Source organism: Coenobita brevimanus, chromosome 101, assembly GCF_032717465.1.
Source record: "Coenobita brevimanus isolate Jiangsu-jjx chromosome 101, ASM3271746v2, whole genome shotgun sequence".
In the NCBI taxonomy this organism is placed as follows: domain Eukaryota; kingdom Metazoa; phylum Arthropoda; class Malacostraca; order Decapoda; family Coenobitidae; genus Coenobita; species Coenobita brevimanus.
Genome location: NC_137054.1, coordinates 14,509,688 through 14,534,364, shown reverse-complemented (window position 1 = coordinate 14,534,364; position 24,677 = coordinate 14,509,688). Strand labels below are relative to the sequence as shown.

General features: G+C 41.4%; 1 protein-coding gene across 1 annotated transcript in view; it reads left to right on the top strand.

Moving 5' to 3' along the window:
- Maf1 (repressor of RNA polymerase III transcription Maf1) overlaps positions 1 to 24,677 on the top strand; it is a 56,766-nt gene that overhangs the window by 9,534 nt on the left and 22,555 nt on the right. Inside the window, exon 2 of the mRNA XM_080284528.1 lies at positions 22,478 to 22,627. Coding sequence (XP_080140654.1) covers positions 22,478 to 22,627 — 150 coding nt within the window. The remainder of the gene's footprint in view (positions 1 to 22,477; positions 22,628 to 24,677) is intronic.

Sequence of the window (24,677 nt, the reverse complement as noted above, 5' to 3'; positions counted from 1 at the left end):
CCTTGCATAATATATAAAAAAAAAAAATCTACCTATCTATCTGTCTACTGTCAGATGCCTTAAGCCTGTAAGGGGTGGCCACAAACAAATTGCCTCCATGTCACCCTGTCCCCCACCATTTCACTGCCCTGTTCCCAGCTCACACCTCCTTCTCTCATATAGTTCTCCACTCCATCCCTCCATCTCATCCTTGGCCTCCCCCTTCCTCTCCCCCCTTCCACCTCACTCACATACACTCTCCTTGTCAGTCTTTCACTCTCCATCCTCTCCACATGGCCAAACCATCTCAGTGTGTTCCTCCTAACTCTTCCTATTACATCCACATCCACACCACAATGCTTCTTCACATCCTCTCTTGTCAGTCTGTCTCTTCATGTGGCCCCACATGCTCGTCTCAAATAACTCATTTCCATTGCTTTCTTGACTTTTGCCCCTCCAACAAGGTCCAGGCTTCACCTCCATACGTTAGAGTGGGTATCACAGTACTGTCATGTAGCTAGTAACTTTTTTCTTCTGTGCTTACTTCCATGTTTCTTATCACTGCTTTCAAGGAACCAGCAGCCTTTCTTTCTTTTTGTGCCCTTTCAAGCACTTCACCCTCAAAAAAAGAAGAAGAAAAAAAAAAAGTACCCAAGCAGTTTTAGTTTCAAGCACATGAGTTAGAATCATGGAACAGGTAAGACTTAAGAAGAGGCTATTCAAGGACAGATGCAGGAGGGAAAGGGCTCACCCTTCTCCTAACAGTTTCATTTTGTTTCATTTCATTTTTGAAGGCTCCAACATGCTTACATGCATCGGCCTTGGTCACCTAATGCTGGCTCTCCATGCTGCTCGATCTCTAGCAGCCTCCCTATTCAGTCCCTTATCTATGAGGTCTTTTTTGGTCTACCTTTTGTAACCCTATTACTAATGTTAACATTTCTCACTTTCTGCACCCAATTATCATCCCCCATCCTCTCCTGTGGCCAAACCACCTCAGTCTACCTCTCCTCCTCACAGCATCAGTGCACTCCAGTCCCATCCTGCCTAGCCTATCGTCCCCAGGCCACACACTCAGGGACACACTGCACATCCACCTCATCATTGTCGTTTGGTAGATTTATTTTTTATTAATGAGGGAATGTCTTTGACAGAGTTGGTAATTTTTTTCTTTTTTTTTAAATCAATGTTTTTATTAATATTTGATTTATCTGATTTTTTAATTTATTCAAATTTTCTGTTTATTATATAACTAATATTTCAGAAGCAGTACACTGAATACTGTGAACTTCATGTCCTATCTATCCACCGATGGTTCAGGCTGAAAGCCACCGCCCAGAATCCAGATATATACCTGTTCAAGTCCTGTCTGTACACTACTGGTACTGGTTAAGGCTGAGTTGCCAGTGGTAATCAAGACATCATATTCCAAAGTTGATTATATTACCACACAGGAAAATTTTAAGCTGATATTATTATGACATGGCCTTAAGTGACCAAGCATAGCCTACCTAGTCTTATGGCTTTGGTTTTTTTATTTATGGCTCCTTATTTCAGATGTACAAATAATTTTAATAGTTACACAAATATAAAAATATTTTTTCAGTCATACAATGTAACAATTTCTAATGGCACCATTCTCCAAAATCTGCTAACTTAATGCATAAGTATGTGAATAAATGAATGCCAACACAAAGTTATACACAACTTTTATATACCTTCAGATTTTATTTTTGTTAACTTTTAGATTTAAAAAAAAAAAATGCTTTTTTTAGCAAAAAAATAAATGATTTAATCGCATGATTAAATCTAATTTAATCAGTGCCAACCCTGGTTTTAGACCATCTAATATATAAGCATGGCTGCATGAAAAAGAATTTGTTACCGGTACCAGTATGTGTTACAGCTATGGTACTGAATAAAAAGTCTGCAGTTCCAGCTGGTAATTATCTTTACATCGGAAAATACAGTAGGCTATGTGTGTAATGCTGTATTAGCAATATTCCTCATCTGTTTGTTCATTCATATTGTTTGTAAAGGCTCTAGCATACTGTAGCTTCACGTATGTCACCCGTGGCCACATAATGATGTGTCTCCATGCTGCTTAATCTCTGGCAGCCTTCCAGTTCAGTCCATTATCCCTGAGGTTACATACTATGACCTCATCCCAGGTCTTTTTCAGTCTGTCTTTCGGAATCCTACCCTTAGCATATACACTTCTCATTTTCCACATCGAATTGTCATCCCCCATCATCTCCACATGCCCAAACCATCTCAGTCTACCCCTCCACATCACAACAGCAATACACCTGTCACTCACATTTCGATGTTGAATTTTTCAGCCTTTCTTTACTTAATTATGAAAAACTAGATCCCCAGTCACAAAACAGAGTAACCTTGCCTCCTTAACCCCTGGACCTTGGGAAGTTTCCTAATGGCAAGGAAAAAATTGCATGGCAATCTAGCATTAACCAGAGTAAAGTAGGTTTCATTCAGCGAAGTTTAAGGGTTACATCAAGATAATGTAGTTTCTTAAAGGATTCCCATTGGGCCAGTTGTGAGTAAAACTGTCTAATGTTAGCCAGAGTAATACAGATAAATAATCCCCCACACTTCAAGGGTAAAAATCCTGCATGACCTGTATACTTTTTACATTTTTTGATTCACACTTTCTACATTCCATACAGTCATACAAGTCTCCCTAATTTCACTGGACCATGGGTATGCTCAGGAAGCATGTCTCTGGTCACCTGCACAATTTTGATGGACATACTACAGCACAAAAAACTGTTTGTTAGTTTGTGTAGTGACTTTCAGACACCACTAGATCAATCATCCACTGATCAACTTGGCCACTTTAGGTCCATATGAGCCTTCACATTGTGTCCCGGTCATTTTGGCCATAAACCAGTTAGGCTGTATGGTAACAGCCTAGTGTCAAACAGCCGAATCACCGTACAACTTGAACAGCATCTGGCCTAAATAGCTAGCATATGTCATAAAGAACCACGGACAACTTAAAGAATCAGCTAGGAGGTGACTTTGATTTGGTCATATAATGCAGTAGGTTTAATGTCAGACTGAGATAAAATGTACCAGTACCGTTGTTTTTTTTTTGTATTAGTAACTGATTCTTGCACGGTATCAAGAAAGTACTTGCTCTCTGTTATATCCCTTTAGAACATATGAAACCTTCATTTGAGAAGCTCACTTTGCATGCCCAAGTTGCAGAACCCAATGTCCGGAAACTAATTGCCTATACTGTATCAGAAACACATGGACAGACAACAGTATGTAGAGAGCAGGCACATGGAGTGTTTTGAACATGTGTGTTTGTACAGATAACGACATTGAAGGGTGGCATAAACAACTGATATATCGTGGTTGTGCAGATGGACACTTTTACAAACTACAGTAAACTCTCAATTATCCGTCATCGCAATATCTGGCCCAATACAATGTCCGGTGCTGCTGGCTCTGCTCTGTTAAAGCAATGTCTGATGAAAATATGCAATATCCGATGCCAAAATGGGACATACCCGGCAGTTCTATGCAATATCTGACATTGAGGTGTATCAAGCGGCTCGTAAATGGTAGCAACCTGTACTGTAGCATTGCAGTACTGGTATTTTATGCCTTATTTTCATCTTTTACTCATGGGAAAATTTTTAGGATAGAGGTTCGAGATGGATAGTAATGCAATATCTGGCACGACACCGAATATTGAGCCGATTGGGGGTACTGTGCAATATCCGGTGTTTTAGCCAAGTACTACACTGGTTAAAACCAGTGTAGTGCTTGGCTGAATTACTATGGATAATTGAGAGTGTACAGTAATAGAATTGTTATGTACAGAATCCGTGCTAGTCCCTGTGTAAGTGCAGTTAGTGAAGGAATAAAAGTTAAAGCAATACCAAAGGAAACATTTCTAGAACATACAGGGTCATCTTCGATTAATGGGATCAGCACTGTATATTAACCCATCCCATACCGACTAATTTATTACAAAACCCACCCCCCAAACCTGACATTTTCGACTTTTTTTTTTTTTTTTTTTCCTTCAAATCTCTGCTTTTGGTGAGAAACAGTGGTAAATCACAAATAAAGCGCTGACCTGAGGTTAGAAATGGTCTAGACAGGTGACGTTCTGAACACCCGATAGTGTATTTTCTGTAGTCGTGCTGCTACTGGCATGTTTTCTGTGGTAGGGTAACTATTGCAAACCACTCAAAATACATAGATATTTATTAATTTGGTACAAATTTACATGTAGTACAAGAATATATTGGTTTTCACACAAAAATATAGGCGATATAAGCATTGTTTCATTTAAGAACGCATGAAAATTGCCGAATTCTTGCACAATCGACTCATTATGATGTTTCAACTTACATTCTATTTTTCAACTTACTTTATACCTTTCCACTAACATTATACCAGTTTCCACCTTATATGACTTATATTTACAGGCCTTACTATTATTAGTGAGCGTCATATTATCACATATTTACAGGCCTTACAATTATAGTGAGCCTAGTATTATCTCAAGCACACAGTATCAGTAATGGAGTAAAATGTACTAAGGTGTGGTAGAGGAAGGTGTCCCATGTATACGTACTAAAAATCACATGCGAAATTTGAAAAATGTGCAAACGACAGACCTTGCAGTAGCAAAATGTACATCGTACGTCGTGGGGACTGAGCTTGAAATAAAGTTGCAACGTGCATCGTACGTCGTGGGTACAGGGTGGGTTAATTAGGAAAAAAGACTTCCCAACTTCTGTCTGCCTGCAGTCACCTCCCAGCATCATGTACCTGTATTGAGTCCTGAAGGCAATAAAATCATCTTTTTTTTTCCTTTTCTTTTTTAATACTGTGCTGGTGTACCTACTGGTATTTTTTAATGAACCTATGGTTGTGTTATGTTCACCTGATTATTTACGGAATAGAGTTCTGAGGACAATGAAATACTTTAACCACTGTATTTTATGACCCAGGTGCCAATAAACGGGAATAAATATATTGGTGATGTATGTTAGATTCAGTTCGATTCTGATATAAAATATATACCAACCTTAGTCGCGGCACACGACTCTGAGGTTGTCATTTTCGTACCCTGGCAACTTACCATTCAAAAGTGCGACCGATTTCGTATCATATTATGCCCGAATCAAAACATTAAGCACGAATATTATTATACATGAATCACATGCGTTTCATATAATACACGAAATCAGACATACTTTTGAATGGTAGTTGCCAGGGCACGATTATAACAACCTCGAGTCGCACGCCGCGACTATAGGAAGCATGCAGAGAATGCATACCTTCGCCAATGTCATTGCCAATACAAAGGATCCGGATCTGCCCCCAAATTTAATCCCATGGCCCACCCTTCCACAAAATTTCATTGAAATTCATCGAGAACACTTGGAGATATTGTGCGGGATATTCCGGATCTGTACCAAAATTTAATGCGGTATTTCTTCCTTTGCCCATGGCCCATCCATCCACAAAATTTTATTGAAATTCATTGAGAACTTTTGGAGACACCGTCTGGACAATCAGAGTGCCGGTACGGTACCTTGGCAGAGGTACTAATAAGACATCACTCTGAGGGATGATACTATTCAACTATACTGTACTACCCTTCGGCCTTAACATGTTCTGACGGCCTAAACGTCTTATGACCTTGTCTTCGTTCCCAGAGCATTGTCATGTTCAATGCTTCCATTTAAACCGGCCTGGCCTCCTTTTTCCGATTCCGGCATAAACAGACCGACATGTCGGTCTCTCCATCCCAGAAAAAAAAAAAAAAAAATCTGGGGAGCTAATTCCGGTGAAAAACGGCCTAGATTTTGTTCGTGTGAACCAGCCTTAAATGTCTTCGCCTAGCAGTTTCACAGCTGAATAGTCTGAACTCTTCACATGCATTCCTGGTCAATCAGGTAACTTCCAGGCCATTTGGGTCACTTCAGGTACCGTATTGTTCTATCAGTTCAGTTTTTATATATTCTTTGAAGCTGTTTTTTATCATTCCCATAGGTCACATCAAGTTTGCATAAGTATACGGTATTCAGATCAGATGCACTTTGGCCAGTTTATTTCGATTGAGACCACTTAAATCAGTTTAGGTTCATTTTTGGTTAATGGGTTACCAGCAGTGTATGTAATAGCCTATATTTATACTCGTGTGTGTGTGTGTGTGTGTGTATATATATATATATATATATATATATATATATATATATATATTATATTGGGTTACCAGCAGTGTATGTAATAGCCTATATTTATACTCGTACATTTAAATAATATATATATATATATAACTACGGTACCATAGATATCCAGCTAGGAAAACTATCCTTTCCCGTTCATTCTTCAGTTTTCCCTGCCAGCCTCTCTCTCTCTCTCTCTCTCTCTCTCTCTCTCGTACATACAGTACGTACGCACGCTTAACAGCAGAGTTGTCATAGGGTGAAAGGAGGGTAGGATAAATGCTATAAAGACGCAGTCGTTTCGGCACGGTTGGTTAGCCTGCCAAAACTAGCGTACCCCCCCCTCTTCGCCATTCCCTATTCTGTTCACAGTCCTATTTCATTAATCGCTGTCTGTCTCCCCAGCCTTCCTGTCTGATTCCGTATTCTCTCCTCCACCTCTCGCTTCTGTCTTCCCTTTGTTGTCTATATCGACTCGCTATTCTCAGCTTCTCCATTGCCCAGTTCTCACCCAAGGCCGGTGGTCTCATCCACAGTGTGGTCTCATCTGTGACCGCAATCTGTCGCAAAGGTGCCTTCCCATTCATTCAACCTCGTCCCTGTCGTTGCCATTGTTGTTTTTGCTTTCCAGTTCTTTACTCCTCTATCTTTTTCATCTATTTCGTAGACTATCCACGATATTGTAGTTTTTTCCTTTTTTTTTTCTCCATATTTCACTACCCATTTTCTCACCATGTTTCTCATTCTACTTTTTTACCCCCCTTAACCTTTACCTCCGTAAGAGTCCAACCTTATCCTTCAGTCTTCTCGCTTAAGCCATGCTCCTGACCTTTTTTTCATCTTTCTGTTCCCTTTTCCATTTACCTCGTACGGTAGCCTACTCTCTTTCAGTTCCTGCTTTATCCCTCCTGCATCCATTCCTTTCTTCTTTCCCATTTCTCCTCATCCCACTCAGGTATCCCACCACGCCACCTTGGCCTTTCCATTGAGTCTCCCGTTGACAACAACCTACTTCTGACTCTGGCACTTTCCCCTACGCCGGTTTTTCTCTCTTTACCTCCTACTTTACCCCTTGTGCTGCTGCTACAGTTCTGCTGCCACTGCTACTACTACTATAGTAGCCGCAGCGAGAAATGAACGCTGTGGTGGGGCAGGCGGGATGACCTGGGATTCCCCCATTGTTGCCATATCTACATGTCACCGACCATAGAGGTAGGATGTCACCGACCATCGGCCACCGCTGCAGCCCCGCTCCATGATCCTTACCCTGTGTCTCTGGCTTTCTCTTTCTCTCTTGGTTTCTATATAAACTGGTGTATTTCCGAAACTAATTATGAAATTATTATGACTTTTGTTCCACACCACCACTGAGGTAAAAATCAAGGAGAGTTTTCTGTATAAAGGTTTCCCCCCCCTTGTCTGAGGGCAGGTCAGTTCTGGCGAGTGTATAATTATAGGTCAGGCGGAGGTATCGGCAAGGCCGCACTCCCCCGCTCATATGCCACATTTAGGAGGGGGGGGAAACCTTTATACAGAAAACTCTCCTTGATTTTTACCTCAGTGGTGGTGTGGAACAAAAGTCATAATAATTTCATAATTAGTTTCGGAAATACACCAGTTTATATAGAAACCGAGAGAGAAAGAGAAAGCCAGAGACACAGGGTAAGGATCATGGAGCGGGGCTGCAGCGGTGGCCGATGGTCGGTGACATCCTACCTCTATGGTCGGTGACATGTGGATATGGCAACAATGGGGGAATCCCAGGTCATCCCGCCTGCCCCACCACAGCGTTCATTTCTCGCTGCGGCTACTATAGTAGTAGTAGTACTCATCCGTCTTTCTCCCCGACCTTCATACCCATCAAAATCACTTTCTTTCGTTATTCATCGTTCCTGCTACTAACACCTTTTCGGTGATTTTTGCTAACTTCAGATTGTTTAATTCTACTTAGAAGCGATTCTTCGAGCTGGTAACGTTAGATATAACTTTCATTAACAGTCAGTACATTAAAAAAAAATGTTGCAGGTATTTAATAAAACGTCATTGATTCAAGTGATTAAGTAACAAACTTTAACCAAATGTCTTGGGCTGGCTCACCGAGATTCCCTTCGTTCTTTGTTCTCCATTTAAAGGGATTAAGTTGAGGGGGGGGGGTGCAGAAGGAGGGTTAGACGGATGCAAAGAACAGGCGGTGAAACATAACTTAGTGGTCATAGAGGTTTGGTGTGTTTATACACCTCTTCTCCCCTCTGCTTTATCTCACCTCTATCTCTCTGTCAACCCACCCATTCTTATCTTTACTCCCCGTTTCCTTTCTGCCTGCCTTCTGTCTGCTATACTTACAAGTACCGTACTTGCTACATCATCTGTCTGTACTCCCCTTTCCCTCTCAGAAGTTCCTCTCCACTTCCTTCCCTCCGTCCATACTCTCCTTATCCTTCCAACCAACTGTCCCTCCCCCAGTCCCGTCCCTCGCTCTTCTGAGTAGTCCCCTGCCCACCCACCTGTCCACCTTCACTCCCCTCCCACCCTCCCTTTTCTTATTCTCTTCTTAATCCCCTTACCCTCTTAGCTGTCCCTCCTCACTCCCCTCCGTCTCTTGTCTCCATACTCCCTCACCCACCCAGCTGTCCCTCCCTCTCTCTCCGTCTTTCCTTACCCTCCCAGCTCCCAGCTGTCCTCCCCGCCACTCCCCTCCCTCCGTTTTCTCCGTCCTTCCTTACTGCTCTCCCTCGCTCCTTCCGTTACCTTCCTCACTGCCCACTCCCATCCCTCCCTCCCTCGACTCCGTCTTTCCGTACTCCCCTTGCACTATTTTCCCCGTCTTCCCTTACTCTCCTCCCGCCCTCCATCCATCCTCCCCTTACCCCCTAGCTGTGTTTCCCTACTCCCCTTCCTTCATCTTGTCCGTCTCTTTACTCTTTTCTCTCCTCCCGCCATGCCCCCCTTTCCGACTCTCCTGATTCACCTCCATCCTTTCCTCCATTCCGTTTCTCCTTACTCCCATCCCTTCACCCCGTATGGCTCTCTCCGTCTTTTCTTCCCCTTTCTCCCTCCTTCCAGTCACTCCCTATCCTCCCCCCTCTCCTCCGTCTCTATCAACTTCCCTCCCATGTGTCTTTCTCCTAACTCCCCTCTGTCTCTCCCTACACCCTTCCCTATCCCTATTCCCTTCCCATCATCTCTGCCTAGTCCCTTCCCGTCATCTCTTCCTATTCCCATCCCTCCGTCCCTTTCTACTCCCATCTCTTCCCCTTTCCCTACCCTCTTCTCTCTGCCTTTCTCTACTCCCTTCTCTCTGCCTCTCCCTACTCCCTTCCGTCTCATCCTACTCCCCTCCCTCCTGTCCTGTCCTTGCCCCCCTTGCCTCCTCGCCTTCCACCTGTCACCGCCTCTCCACTCATGTACCCACTAACCTCAAGCTGTGTGGCTTGATATTTCACGTGTTTTTATAGTACAGTGTACTAATTTTTCTGCAGTAGGGCCCATATGAGAATGAGGTAAGATAGTTTAATAAATTGCATTTGACAAACTGAAACTCGTGTCATAAACTTTTGATCGTTTACCATGCTCGTTACGTGCGTTTTAAAATGCCAGGTAAATGAGAGGAGCGCGGGTTCACCGTGTTCTTGTTGGAGTATAAACCTTCAAGTGGACCCTCACTGCATTCAGATTATTATTACTGCAACACCCATCTCTGCAGGGTATATTCTCATGGCTCTCCCCACTCCCACCACAGTGAACCAGCGTCATCAGAACATTGGGTACAATGCTTTCCGAGTCAGCATTCAAAGCACAAGTCAAACACAAGGGATTGCGTGCAAGAATGGCAAGTGTAGGAGCTTCGAAGGGACTGATGAAAGTTGTTAGCCCATTTAGATGAAGAATCTTACTTAAAAAAAAAAAAAAAAAAAGTGCCGTCTCGTGACCTTAATTACAGACATTGGTTGGTGCTGCTGCAAGTAAGCCTTACTACAGTATGTTAGTCCTGAAAAGCCCATGTCATATGGTTATTTGTGTGCTTCAGGTTTTGTTAAAGCAACAACAGGTGCCATAATTTTGAAAAGATAAAAATAAATAAATAAACTACTCAGGCAAGGAAAACATCGTGGCTGAAATTGCATAAAAAAAAACTACCGGACTTGCTCAACGGGAGTTCGTAAGCATATATATATATATATAAAAAAAAAAAAAAAATGTTCAATAGGAGTTCGTAAGCTGTAACGCAGAGTGGTTATATCTTGCCTTATAGTAAATAATGGTTTGATCACACTTAGTATAAAGTTTAAGAAGTTAAACTTCTCCGTTCCTATAATTAAGTTTTGATTTTGCATTACCGTCAAATGGTCGGTAATATCACAAACATCTGTGGCGTATATTTTCGGTTTATGAACTGAGCCTCTTTACCATTTCCATGTTTGGCAGTGTGAACAAGACAAAAGCAAGTCATACAAAAGAAAAAGGGAAACGAGACACAAAGGAAAAAAGGTTAAAAAAAAAGTAGAGGGAAAATTCGAATGTGGACGAAAAAAGAGAAGAACAGATATAGAAGGAAAAATCACGAGTGAAAAACGAGGACACATTTATGAAAGAATTAAGGAAAAGGTAAAATTGTGCTGAAGATGGAGGAAAGATGTCAGTGAAAGGCATAAGGAGGACATAAAATGTCAAAGAAAAATGTTAAGAATGGATGCATAAATGAATAAGAAAGATGAGATGAAGAGAGAGAGAAAAAAAAGGATGCATGAATGAACAAGAAAGAGGAGATTAAGAGGAAAAAAAAGAATGGGTGCATGAATGAGTAAGAAAGGAGATAAGAGGAAAAAAAGAATGGATGCATGAATAAGAAAGAGGAGATTAAGAGGGAAAAAAATGACGATGCATGAATGAATTTTCAAGAAAGGAGATTAAGAGGGAAAAAGGGAGATAAAGAGGGAAAACAGAGGAGATGAGGAGACAAAGAGGAAAGGAAAAGGAGGAGATAAAGAAGAAAAGAAAAAGGAGATAGGAAAAGGAAGAGTAGATAAAGAGGGGGGGAAAATCAAAGAACAAAGTGACTAATGAAACAAACTTACATTTTGAAACAAAAATATGGCCCCCAAAATGTTTAAATATACCAGTATAAATAAATAACCACAAGAAATAACACAGAATTTGAAGAAGAAAAAAAAAATCCTGCACGAAGTCTAAAAGTGTGTGTGTGTGGGGGGGGGAGTACCAGATATAAGAGAGACTAGAAGTGAAAACGTGATTAAGAATTTATAATACTGTGTTTAGAAAGCTGTGATGACAGTAAAAAAAATGGTACGTGGAAGAGAGAACATTAAAAATGTACCAGAATTAAAAGAAAGTGGTATGTGGTGGCGACCATCATCCACTTGATGTAGTGCTGCCTACTTCTTCCTTTGCCTGTATCATTCTTTTTCTATCCCTACCCTCCTCTCTTCCTATTTCTCCCATCTTTCCTGTCACTTCTTAATGTTTTTCTTCCCATTACAGGTTGCTTTACATTGAGTGACAAGCCAAATTGTTTCCTTTAAGCCAAGAAACCATTTAGAACGCTGGGTGGTAACCATATAACCAAACCATACGTGCTCCCTACGTGTCAGTAAGGGGGTTGGTGGAGGGTTAGTGCCCCTCGCCGTAAAACAAATAACTCAAAGTCAAATGGCCACCCCTTACGAGATTATGGCGTCTGGCAATAGATAGTATATTTGTCCATAGGCGTATGGTATTATTTTCATAGCGGTATCCTGTATTGCACGTTCTCTGTGTATATTGGCGGTAAAGTGAGACTAAAGTGATATTCGAATCAAATGAGTTACAAGAGGTTATGGCGTAACGTAAACCAAGTAGAATAATTATACTGTGTATGTCCCAAGTAATGGGAATATGTGAAGTTTGGAATAGGCCTAGCTTCTTGGTTATAATAGCTACAAGGAGTATGCAGGAAATAAGAGATGCGGTACCACTGTCAGTAATCACAGACACTGCCATTGTCAACCCCTCTCTCTCTCTCTCTCTCTCTCTCTCTCTCTCTCTCTCTCTCTCTCTCTCTCTCTCTCTCTCGTAAAGACAAAGGGTTGACTAGAGAAGGTATGCTGGGAAGTAGGGAAGATGGCATTCAAGTATAGGTGTATGGTGTTCCTGATTGTGTTCATTGGTGCATGGTGGTGTTGATTGTGTTTATAGTGTATGGTGTTGTTGATTGAATTTTTAACCAGGGCATACATATTTTCATGATACCTAACCAATATATCCTCCGGTGAGAAGTTCGTGTGTGTGTGTGTGTGTGTGTGTGTGTGTGTGTGCGTGCGAGCGCGCATTTCACTGCGAGTGTTGTGCCTTATCAGCGTCCGGTCATCTGTTTACCAGGGCTTGCGATGGCACGTTTGTCAAGCCAACATTCCACTCGTGTTGTCTAGGGTTTGCTGACATTTGACAAGTGATATAGTTTCTTATTTATAATAAATATATCCTATGCAGTTTTTACGATAAACAAGTCCACCGCAGTTCATTGTCGGAAAAAAAAAAAATTGCTCGGTAGTATTTTTTCATGTTAATCTCTTACTCAGATATGTGAAATATTTAGTAGGTGTATGAATACAAGCAAACTTGTGTACAAGTAATCTTACACAGAAGCATGATATGGTTTATGAATGAGGACCCCAGGAGCAGTATTAATAAACGGGAGAGGTGCGCCTTCAAGTGGTGGCACCGTTATAATTGGGTGATGGAGCTCCCCGGTTGTACGAACGTCCCTGAATCGCTTCCCTATCCCTCAGGAGGAGGTTGGTCAACTGCAGGAGAGCAGTTTCCTCCTCCTCCAGTCCACTTGGTTCACGTTTCAGATGAATCTGTGGCCACAACTAGTACAACCAATACTGCTACATCTCAGATCACTTGTTTATACGGTACTTTTATCTTCACCTCATACAGCTAACACTTCACAACCAAACTAGGGTGATTATTAAGGTGAAAACAACTATACAGTAAGATTTCCGATTATATTTAACTGCTGTGGAAACTTACCGCAGAAATTGGCTTAGATCCTTCATGAATATTTACGTCCCCCTGACAGCTAGTGTTGTTAGTGATGACTGAAGATAACGGTGCGTTTCGCAGTTAACCTTTTGAATCCGGTGACTTGTTTTTATTTATTTTACATATTTCTGCTTCCTCCAAACGATTCTTCTGCAGTTGGAAAGGTCTGTCATGTGGAAGGAGTTAATGAAGACCGTTTCTAACCACTCCAGTTTGGGGGGGGATGACAAGCTGAACAAAATCGTCCGGCAGCAGCAAGAATGTAAAAATTACTTCACCGTATTGAAAGGGGTTAACCGTTTAGTCCGATGACGTATTTTCATTTTAATCAAACCTGGTACAACTACCAGACAATTTTATTTAACTTCGGGAAATTCTTTAGCTGAGATGTTCATGAAGGCAGTCTTTAACCCTTCCAGTTCGAAGTGTCTCATAAACAATAAAAGCGCCAGGAGACAACAAAAATAAAAAGTTATCGGTTTCAAGGGGTTAAAATACGATAATGAGGATAGTGATGAAGATAAGGTTGAGAGAATGATAACCGAAGCTTGTAATGATGATTATGATGAAGGTATGGCTGGGGAACCTGATTGTAAAATAAGTATAGCACCGATGGGAACTAAGAGTGACAGTCGAGTATTTGGGGCTTTAAGAACAGTCGAATATTTATGGCTTTAAGAAGGATAGTCGAATATTTGTGGCCTTAAGGATAGTCGAATATATATATGGCATAGTCGAATATTTATTGCTGAGGTGATTAACAATTGAGACCAGCAACGATGAACTCTAAAAATTATAGTTAAGTATAGCTGAGGTTGTGATTATTAATTGGGATTAAGCAGTGAAAACTTCAGAAATTATAGTCAAGTATAGCTGAGGTGATTATTAATTGGGAGTAACAGAGATGAAAGCTTTAGAAATTATAGTCACATATAGCTAAGGTTGTGATTATTAACTGGGAGTAGCAGCCATGAGAACTTGAAATTATAGTCAAATATAGCAGAGGTGATTGTTAATTGGGAGTAGCAGCGATGAGGACTTGAAATTATAGTCAAATATAGAAGAGGTGATTATTAATTGGGAGTAACAGCAAGGAGAACTTGATATTATATTCAGATATGGCTGAGGTTATGATAGTAATTTATTAATAGGGAGTCGCAGCGATGAGAACAGTTTAAATGAGTCGGATATGGCTGAGGTTGATTATTGAGACAAGCAGCGATGAGAACTCAGAAGTGTGATAGTCGAATATGTAGTTATTTGAGGAAAACATGCCGTAATGCATGGGACTAGCGTGATTTATGTACGTGTGGGAGAATATCGCTGACTCACTGGGGAAATACGTCGTACAGTGAAGGTCGTCTTTCGCAACAAACCCTACCACCACCGCCACACCTGAACGAGTAACACCATAAAGATCAGGGTTGAGATTTGCGAATTATCATACGATCCGTTCCCTCGTTCAGCTCCGAGTATGATTTGAAAGAATGAGATAGTCACCATCATCCACTCCCTTTATGTAGTGCTGCCTACTTCTTCCTTCCCCTTTATCAGTCTCTTTTTGTCTTTCTCTCAACCTATTTCTCCCATCTTTCCAGTCACTTTTTAGTACTCCTCTTTCCTTTTCTGGTGGCATTACATTGAGTGACAAGTCAAATGGTTTCCTGTAAGCCAGGAAACCATTTATAACGGAGGGTGGTAACCATATAACCAACCCATACATGTTCCTTACGTGTCAACAGGTGGGTTGGTGGAGGGGTAGTGTCCTTCCTCGTGGAACAACGAACTGACAAACGGCCATCCCTTACGGGATTAAGGCGTCTGGCTGTAGATAGATAAATATGTATGGTGGTGGGGTGGTGTTGGCACGCACTTGATTGTTCTTCTTGCAAGAACATAGTCTGCCATATAGCTATGATTTTCTTTTCGTAACTTCCCCCCCTCCCCCACGAAAAGTAAGACTCAGAAGAATTAGCCTAACTTTGGCATGTTCTTAAATCCCTCTCCCCTTCTTCCCCAGAACCAGATTAACGATACCTTACGAATGATAATTTTCTCTCTCTCTCTCTCTCTCTCTCTCTCTCTCTCTCTCTCTCTCTCTCTCTCTCTCTCTCTCTCTCTTTTTTTTTTTTTAAGAATATTACAGAAAAGATCCTGTTCACAACTTCCTTTGTCGTTCCTTAAAAGAAGAAGAAAAAAAAAAACGTTGGCTGCATGGTTAGCATCTGTGACTGCGAAGCTGCAGGCCTGTAATCGATCCTGGTGCTGCCAGCTTGCGTCACTCGACTCGTCCACCCACTCTATGGGTTGGTGGGTAAACTGAGTACATAGGGAGACACTTGGGGAAAGTAAGTGTGGTAACCTTGACGATGCAGTGACCTTACATCCCAGGATATCGGGTGAATAACCCGGCACAGGCTTGAAGGCCTAAATTACGGAGATGAGCACTTCGGCTAAGCGCCTCGTGGCGTCTGCCCCACCTTTGCCTTTGCCTTTTGTTTAGTACCTTTAAAGAAAGACAAGGAAAACTTATCTTTTCCATGTCTTTGTTCTTCCCACAAAAACAGGTCTGAAGTAAGTTACACGAGATATTTTATTATAAAGGTGTTCATGTAGCCGGGTCTACCGATGAACCCTGTACTCTGCTTCCTCGTATCTTAAGAGACCTCGAAGGTGTACATAGCTGTTGCTGTTAAGTTCGATAGGAACCGGGGCCTTATCGTATCTCTTGAGCACACTCGACGAACTTGTGACGGTAGTGCTCCCTGAAGTTTTCCTGGTTAGATAACGTATACAAAACGCGCGCATGCAGGGTTTCAGATGTTTTACGACCTTGAATTTGCAAACCTGTTTTATTACCACAGTACGCTAACTGACGCCTAGCATGCACAAAGCATTAAATAATGAACAGCCTTAAATTTCAATTGGTACGGTACAGTTTGTATGGTTGGCGAATTTTGTTAACTAGCAGGGAGACTTCATTAGGCTATACCGCAACCAGTGCATTCGGTATAGCCTATGGTAACAGTATATGGCACACAAACAGGTTTTAATGCACTTTTTTTAAGCAGTAAGAATATAATACAGTACTGAAGATGAATGTAAACTATTTTTTGGTAGCTAATCCCCTTATGTTTTGCACGGTATATTAACTTGCCCTTACCGCTGCATGACTTGAGAAAACATTAGAAAATGGCTCCCAGATTTCACATCCAAATCTAAAAGCACAGTTCCAGTTGGGTACTGGCACACACTTTAGGGTCGTCACTTTTTTTTTTTTTTTATGGCAGTGATGTATCATAACGAAGTAAAATAATATTTCATAGTGGTATGATGACAGCTGCGAATACGAGACGTTTTAGCATAAGTTATGTCCTTGACTTGGTACCATCATAGTTAAAGGAATGGCATAAGGAAAGAAAAAATGAGTGAGAAATTTCGTAAATGCTGGTGCAAAGTTTGTTCAGTTATGACTGCTGCAAATAGCTTATGGAAGAAAGGAAGGAGTGGTACCGAACTTAGGCTATCCCCACCTGCGGTATCTTAAGAACATAAGAAGAGAGGATAACTGCAGTAGGCCGGTTGGCCCATGCTAGGCAGCTCCTAGAAGAGTAACTGAACTACTAGAATGAAATGTTATTTCAGAAATATGGGAGATCGTAATTCTGTCATCCAGATTGGTCATTTTTACCGATATAGACCTACATGTACTTTGTTTTTTTGTTTTTTAGGAAAATGGGAGGTCATAATTGTTTCATCCATTTTGGATATTTTTACCACTATAGACCAACATGTATAAATAGTGTTTATATTGTATTTTGTAGCTACCGGTATTTAAAAGAAAAAAAAAAGTTCAGAAATTGTCGTCTGGTGTTTCATCTCTGATCTGTAATAATACTGTAAGAATTTTGTATTAATTAACCGCCCAGACTTGAAATCGGTATTCCAAAGTATTCTTAGTTCTGTGATCATGTAAGGATTACTGGCTTTCCTGATGTACTCAAGTGCTGTTGGCTGTGTACACAACGTACCGTACATGTCTCATTTAGGTTCAGTCCTCTGCCAGTTGCCAGGGATCGTTGTACTTGCTATCCCCACTGCTTGTCAGCCTGCACCTGTCCTCGGCTTCTCTCAGGAGGTTATAGAGAACGAATGGGAAGAAGATTTGGAGGACGGAGGGAAATGTGGTGGAGGTGTGTGGAAGAGGGATTGAGGAGGTGATAATGAAAGGATGAGTGGAGAGATGTGGAGGAAGGAAGAGCTTAGAGCATGCGAAGGAAAGTCCGAGTGAAGAATGGCTGGGACGAATAAAGTGATGGGATGTGGAGAAGGGATGAGGTTTAGAAGGACGGGGAATGGAAGCGAGGGAATGTGGACAATGTTCAAGAGTTACAGTCTAGAAAGAGAAGTGGGGAGATGGGCCAAGGAGGGAATGAGGACAATATCAAGAAGTATAGCAAGATGGAGGAGGGGTTGAGGACGGTTGTCAAGAGATCTAGGAGAGGGAAGTGGAAGGGAGGGGGGAGTGAGGGAGATTGTCATGATGTAGAATGTTAAGAGAGAGAGAGAAAAAAAAAAAAGAGGGGGGGGGATACCTTAATGAATAATAAAGGAAGAGAATCAATATGAAGTTACGTAGGGTGTGCAGGCATTAATTTTGATATGACCTTGAGAGGGGGAGGGAATGATGACAGAGATTAGGTAACGTATAAGTGTGGAGTGACCTCAAGATGCTTTGTAATGGTTAGAGGGCCTAAGAGGTATAGAGTGGTGTCACAGACGTTTTGGAGAGCGCTGAGAGTTTGTAGGATGGTCTATGTGAGGAGGGATATATGAGAGTGGATGTGGTGAGTTAGAGAGGTTGGGTGTGTACGGTGTGAAGTGGGCGTTTATGAGAGGGTTTGGGGTGGCGTATAAGTGTGTGGAGTGAACGTTTATGAGAGGATGTGGGTGACGCAGAAAGGTTGTGGACAGCGTATAGGTGTGTAAAGTGGACGTATATGAGGGGGTCTGGGATGACGCAAAAAAGTTGTGGGGTGGCGTATCGAGGTGTGAGTGGGCGTATAGGAGAGGGTGTGGGATGATACAGAAAGGCTGTGGGGTAGCGTATAGGGGTGTGATGTGGGTGTATAGGAGAGGGTGTAAGATGACGCAGAAGGTTGTGGGGTAGCGTATCGGTGTGTTGTGTGAACGATATTAGAGATGTGGGATGACGTGGATAGGTTGTAGAGTTGTGATTCTAGTGACTAGTGTTGTGGAATGAGTTGCTGCATGCGAGGGTGTAAATAGGTTGTATGGTGCATATCAGAGGGTGTAGAATGGCAAGGAATGACAGATAGAATATAAGGTGATGTAGGTAAACTTAGCTTGCTTCTCCATACCTTGGCTAAAACAGGTTAGGTAGGGATGGGGTGAGAGAGGACAGGAGCCGGTATGCGAGAGGTGTAATAATAGTAATTTGGCAAGGAGCTGAAGTGGGAGGGAGGGGCTGCCACTGTCTCTTGCCAGTACTGAACCACTGCTACTCCCAACGCCACCCTCCGTACTACTACATACATAAACTTGATTGAAACTGTAGCCTCTGTATATTTACTTACCATAGATTGAAATTTGTTATTATTATTATTATTATTATTATGGTGTTATATTAGTATTATAATAGTAGTAGTTGGATGGTGAACTAAGTGAATTTTTCTCTTTGAAAGTTGGTTTGAAACAGGGATGTGTCATGTCTCCATGGTTGTTCAATCTGTACATGGATGGGGTAATAAAAGAGGTACAAGGTAGGGTAGTGGATGTTGGAGTGGCCCTGGTGAGAGAGGATAATGTTTGGAAACTCCCTGTACTGTTGTTTGCAGATGATACTGTGTTGTTGAGTGAAGACGAAGGGGAGCTGCAAGGCTTGGTGGATGAGTTTGAGAGAGTGTGTAAGAAACGGAACCTAAAGGTGAATGTAGGGAAGAGTAAAGTGATGGTCTTTGAGAGAGGTGAAGTTAGTGAATGTACAGCGAGGTTGGGTGGTGAGGAATTGGAAAATGTGAGTACGTTTAAGTATTTCGGTAGTGTGATGAGTAAGGATGGAGGGTTGGAGGGTGAAGTGCTTGAAAGGGTACAGCAGGGAAGAAAGGTTGCTGGTTCCTTGAAAGCAGTGATAAGAAACAGGGAAGTGAGCATGGAAGTGAAAAAGTTACTACATGACAGTATTGTGATACCAACTCTAACGTACGGAAGTGAAGCTTGGACATTGTTGGAAGGACACAAGTCAAGAGTGAGAGCAGTGGAAATGAGTTATTTTAGGGGAGCCTGTGGAGTCACGTGGAGAGACAGGCTGACGAATGAGGATATAAAGGAGCGTTGTGGTGTGGATGTGGATGTGATAGGAAGCGTTATGAGGAACACACTGAGGTGGTTTGGCCATGTGGAGAGGATGGAGGGTGAAAGACTGACGAAGAGAGTGTATGTGAGTGAGGTGGAGGGGGGAAGTGGGAGGGGGAGGCCGAGGATGAGATGGAGAGGTATATGAGAGAGGGGTGTGTGAGTTGGGAGCAGGGCAGTGAAATGGCGGGGGACAGGGCGACTTGGAGGCGATTTGTTTGTGGCCACCCCAAACGGGATTGAGGCGTCTGGCAATAGATAGATAGATAGAATAGTAGTAGTAGTAGTAGTAGTAGTAGTAGTTGCAGTACCATAGTAGTAGTAGTAGCATGAATGTCAACATCATCAGCCACCACCACTATTACCACCACCAAACCCATATCGCTAGACATACAATAGCTTACGCATGTATCCTCCACTAACATCAAAAGACAGGTATGCAAACTTATTTTTAATTCCCTGTCTTAACTTGGATTTTTTCCACCCTTACAGGAAGGAGAGGAGGTAGACAGATTTCCTTTTTTATATTAAAAAAATTAGCTACGAGTGGAAAAATTTATCAGTGTGTGTGTGTGTGTGTGTGTGTTTGCAGGAAAAACAAGGAAAGGACTCTTCGATGCTACATCCACAACGCCGTTCTCTCATCCATGACGCTATCATCTGCATGTGTCTTTCCATCATTCGATGCTACATCCACATCTTCGTCCTCTCATCCATGAAACCATCAGTTCATCAGCACCAGTTACCCGGAGCAAAATAAATAAATAAATAAATAAAATATAATCCCATACAGTAATCATTAGTGTACTCCGTGATCCTTGATCCGTTAATTCGGCATAAAACTATAATATTGTTACTTCGTCTTATATATCCCATCTTGTTGCCGAACTGTGGTGTCTGGGTTCTTAGGTCAGTTTACCGATGGTGTTTTATCGCGTCATTCGGCGCTAAAGAACAGATGTGAGGGTGCGCACGTGATTATGAAAGGATAGGTGAGAATTTCAACTGATACAGCACCAGTCCGATGTTGTGTGGGGGAGGAGGGGTTATACATTTATTACTGGGTATTAGTAGAGCTTAGTAAAAGATGATGTGCTATTAGTAGAGCTTAGTAAAAGATGATGTGCTTAACATATGACTGTTTAACTCTGCGCACCAAGGAATGAAGGATATAGTTAGGGTAAGTGAAAAGCAGAGGTTGTATTGTCTTTATACAATGCGAATAAAGGGTCGCCTCTTTATCCTTGGTCTGTTCCCTGTGGAAAACTAACTAGTCTCGAAATGGCAGCGACTGAGCAAATTGTATATGAATAAAATTAACATTTGTCGAAATTTACATTATAATATCACCAACATCTCGTGCGTTTACATGTACTGTACACGTAAACATCGTGCCCCACATCCCGTGCTAAGTAGTGACGTCAATGCCTCCCACCCCCACCACTGTTATCTTGCCCCCCCCCCCCCCCCACCTCAGCACGAGGAGCGCCAGATCGATAACATGAATTTGGGATGTTGAAACACGATTTCTTAGCTTAATATATAACCGATGATGATTTCGTGCTATATCGACAATATATCGTTATCACGGTACCGTAGTTTGCAGTTTTACTGGCAAACTATAATATAAAATTAACCGATGAAACCGATTACGTTATTCCCGAAAGTAAAGAATGATTTGATCATACGAAGTAGACGTTGTAAGGTATGTACATAGACTCTTATTTTATACCATTAAGACGGAAGTGGTTGATTAGTTCAGACGGAATAATTATGGTACCGTACAGTATGTGTACGGCGTGGCCAACGTAGGCTGAGGCCAACCTGACCTCAATATTCCAAGGGCGGTTGTTTTTATGCTCTCAGGGGGTAAGTGGGAGGGATGGGGATTGTAAGTTGTTGCTGTTACCGTGCAGGGAAAGACGGCTTGGGTTGTGGTAAAGTATAAGAAAAAACAAATAATGTTGGAAGGGAAGAATTACATCATTGTTTCATAAAATCAGGGCAGGAATGTTTTTCACTTCCCAGGCTTTCCATTTGTAGGCCCACAAAGGTGTCATAAAGTTAGTTACAATTCAGTATATTCATTATAAATGGTATTTAGTAGCTAAGGAGTGAGTGCATTACTACAGTACTTATCTCCATTCATAATGCCTATAATAGTAAGGCATAAGAGATGTAGCCTACAATGCTCCAGCTGCACATTTAACTGTCAAGCTTCAGATTTCTAGCTGTAATTCTGCTAGTTGGATCTCTTTATAGGAGACACAGTATTCCTTTCCAGCAAATATATGATATGTAAATTAGTGGTAGATGGTGGTGGCAACCATCCATTCACTTTATATAGTGCTGCTTACATCTTCGTTTACCTTTATCACTTTTTTCTGTCTGCCCTCCTCTCGTCCTATTTCACCCATCTTTCCTCTCACCATTAATTACACTTCTATCCCTTTCAGGTGGCTTTACATTGAGTGACATGTCAAATGATTTCCTGTAATCCAGGAAACCTTTTACAGTTCTTGGTGGTAACCGTATAACCAACCCATACGTGTTCCCTACATGTCAGCAAGTTGGTTGATGGAGGGTTAGTGCCTCGCCCTGTCAAACTCAAAGGCAAACAGCCACTCTTTATGGCATTATGGTGTCTGGCTATATATAGATAGATAGAAGTAACTATGATTTTAGCTACAAAAGAAAATTAAATTACTGTATTTAAATACAGTATATTGTTCGATGCCTGCCTGTAAATACAGAACTGGGGGGGGGGCAGATAGTACATTTATTTCTACTTTTCTGCATCGTATTTATAAATTTTCTGATAATGGAACCTCAGATTATTATTCTTCACATATTTGCAGGCTGGAGAGCTACTCATGTAAGATGGTGGGACAAGAGAAGGCCCTGTACAAGCGGTTCCATTCATTTTCTGGTGTGAGTGATCTGCAAGCACTGTCTCCCCCACAGTCCATGGCTGTTATGGAACCCTCCTCTCCCCACACCCTCCCCAAGTAGGTCACCTCCCCTGTAAGTACAATCCAGTTACGTGAATGAATGGTAAGTACAGTATGTCTTTAGGTTATTAAAATGGGATTTTTAGATATGTAACACAAAAATGTATAATATTTTTAAGTACTATATATAAATTTTGTAAGTTGGCAGATGTACTGTACATAGTGAGAATGAAAATTCTGTGAGTTTAAGGAGTGTATGTCTGCTAATTATTTTGAGGGAACAGTAAGTATAGTAAGTAGTGCCTGCAGTTTATACCAAGGAGAAGTATTTCACTCTTCTGCTGTTGGTTAAAATAAATAAATATATCCAGTATAAGTTTTCAGAGTAGATGAAGTCATTGGGCAATTTTGTATAGGAAAATGAAATGGGTTGGTTAAGAGAATAGCTAATAGAAAGTGTACAATAGGTAGACCTGTGGTTGGGGGAATAAGTAGACATGCACTCTGTTGATTAGGGTACAGTCCGTTTGCGTGTTGATTAGAGTACAGTCCGTTTGCGTGTTGATTAGAGTACAGTCCGTTTGCGTGTTGATTAGAGTACAGTCCGTTTGCGTGTTGATTAGAGTACAGTCCGTTTGCGTAATACACAAGTTTCTACGGCGCCAAATGTCTAGGACGTGACGGTGGGGGGTGAAAAAATTAAATAATTGGTAGCGCACAAGTTGGTTCCAAATATGCGAAATCGGGGCGGCAAAGTCAGGTGAATCCAATGTTACACTGCAGAACATAACCTACCCTTGTAGAGTGTGCGAGGAAGTGATGTGGGTCATGACGTCTGCGCATCGTGTGATGTAATGGGCATCCACCCTGGAACCCCATCGCTGTAAGTCACTAATCCATTCCTGCATGGATTTTAAGGTAAAGGGCTATTGTGTGTTACACTTACTGTGTACATGTGTTTAATGTCCCATAATACATGGACAAAATAACAGACTTTGGGCCAAAAGGTATGTTACATGTAAAGTGCGAAATCTGTAGAGAGCGAAGTCTTTTACCACCCAAATTCTCACGTATTAAGCGAATGGACTGTATCTAAGTATACTGTACTAAGTTTTGGTTAGAAAAATGCAAAATTTTAGGAACTTTTCAGAAAACTTACATTACTAAGCTGAAGGTAGGTATACAGTATTTCTAGTTACTTGAGGTGTAGTTTGATAACAGACTGGTAGGTCGCCTCTCATCAATATAACACACTACAGTACAGTACGTGCATGATTTTCCATTGAATGTGTTTATAGTCTTACTAGATTCTTACTAGATGGTAGAATTGGTTATCAAATTTTTGTTGCATAAATAGGAAACTATTAGTTTTCTTTGTAATAAGAAATTCATTAATGTTCCTTGTCCATTATAATACAGTTTGGTAAAACACTGAACCTTCTAGTAAGGTACAGCTGCAAATCATTGTTCAAAAGGTGAGTTATGTAATACAAAAATATTTCTAATGGAAATTGTTGTTGTTTTTATAAGAGTAAATCTGTAGTTAAGTAGAGTAACAAAAAGAATCAGTGTATGAATAGTAAGGAGGAATGAGTTATTGCAGTATAGTACCAGAATTGGGCTTTGTGCAGTTTGTGATATTGAATTGAAACTTATTACTTCAGGTCCTGAGTCCAAATTGTACTTTGATTTTGAGACATTGTATAGTATACTGGAAGATTCAAATATATTTCAGGTGAATAAGTTACTTGAACTTCTTTTTATCATAGAGTAGCAGAAATAACATTACTTCCTTAGTTGGGTTTTAGTTCTGCATAGGCCTAGTAGAGTCAGTTGCCACTATACTGTACTTCTCTTACTGATTGACAAGAAGAGGCAGCCATGATTTCAGAATTGAGCTTTTTTCTTTTTTATCTCCTTCTTTAAATTCTGGTCCGAAGTCGGCGGTGCGACCTCATAGTGGGTGGACCGGTGGCAACGTGGGTGTCAACGAGCCTCCTGGGCGACGCCACTGGGGGGTCATGAAGCAGAGGTGGATGAAGGAAGGAGGAAAGGAGGAAGAAAGTTTGGTGCTGGGGATTCCTTTCAGGTCTTCCTTCTATCCTCC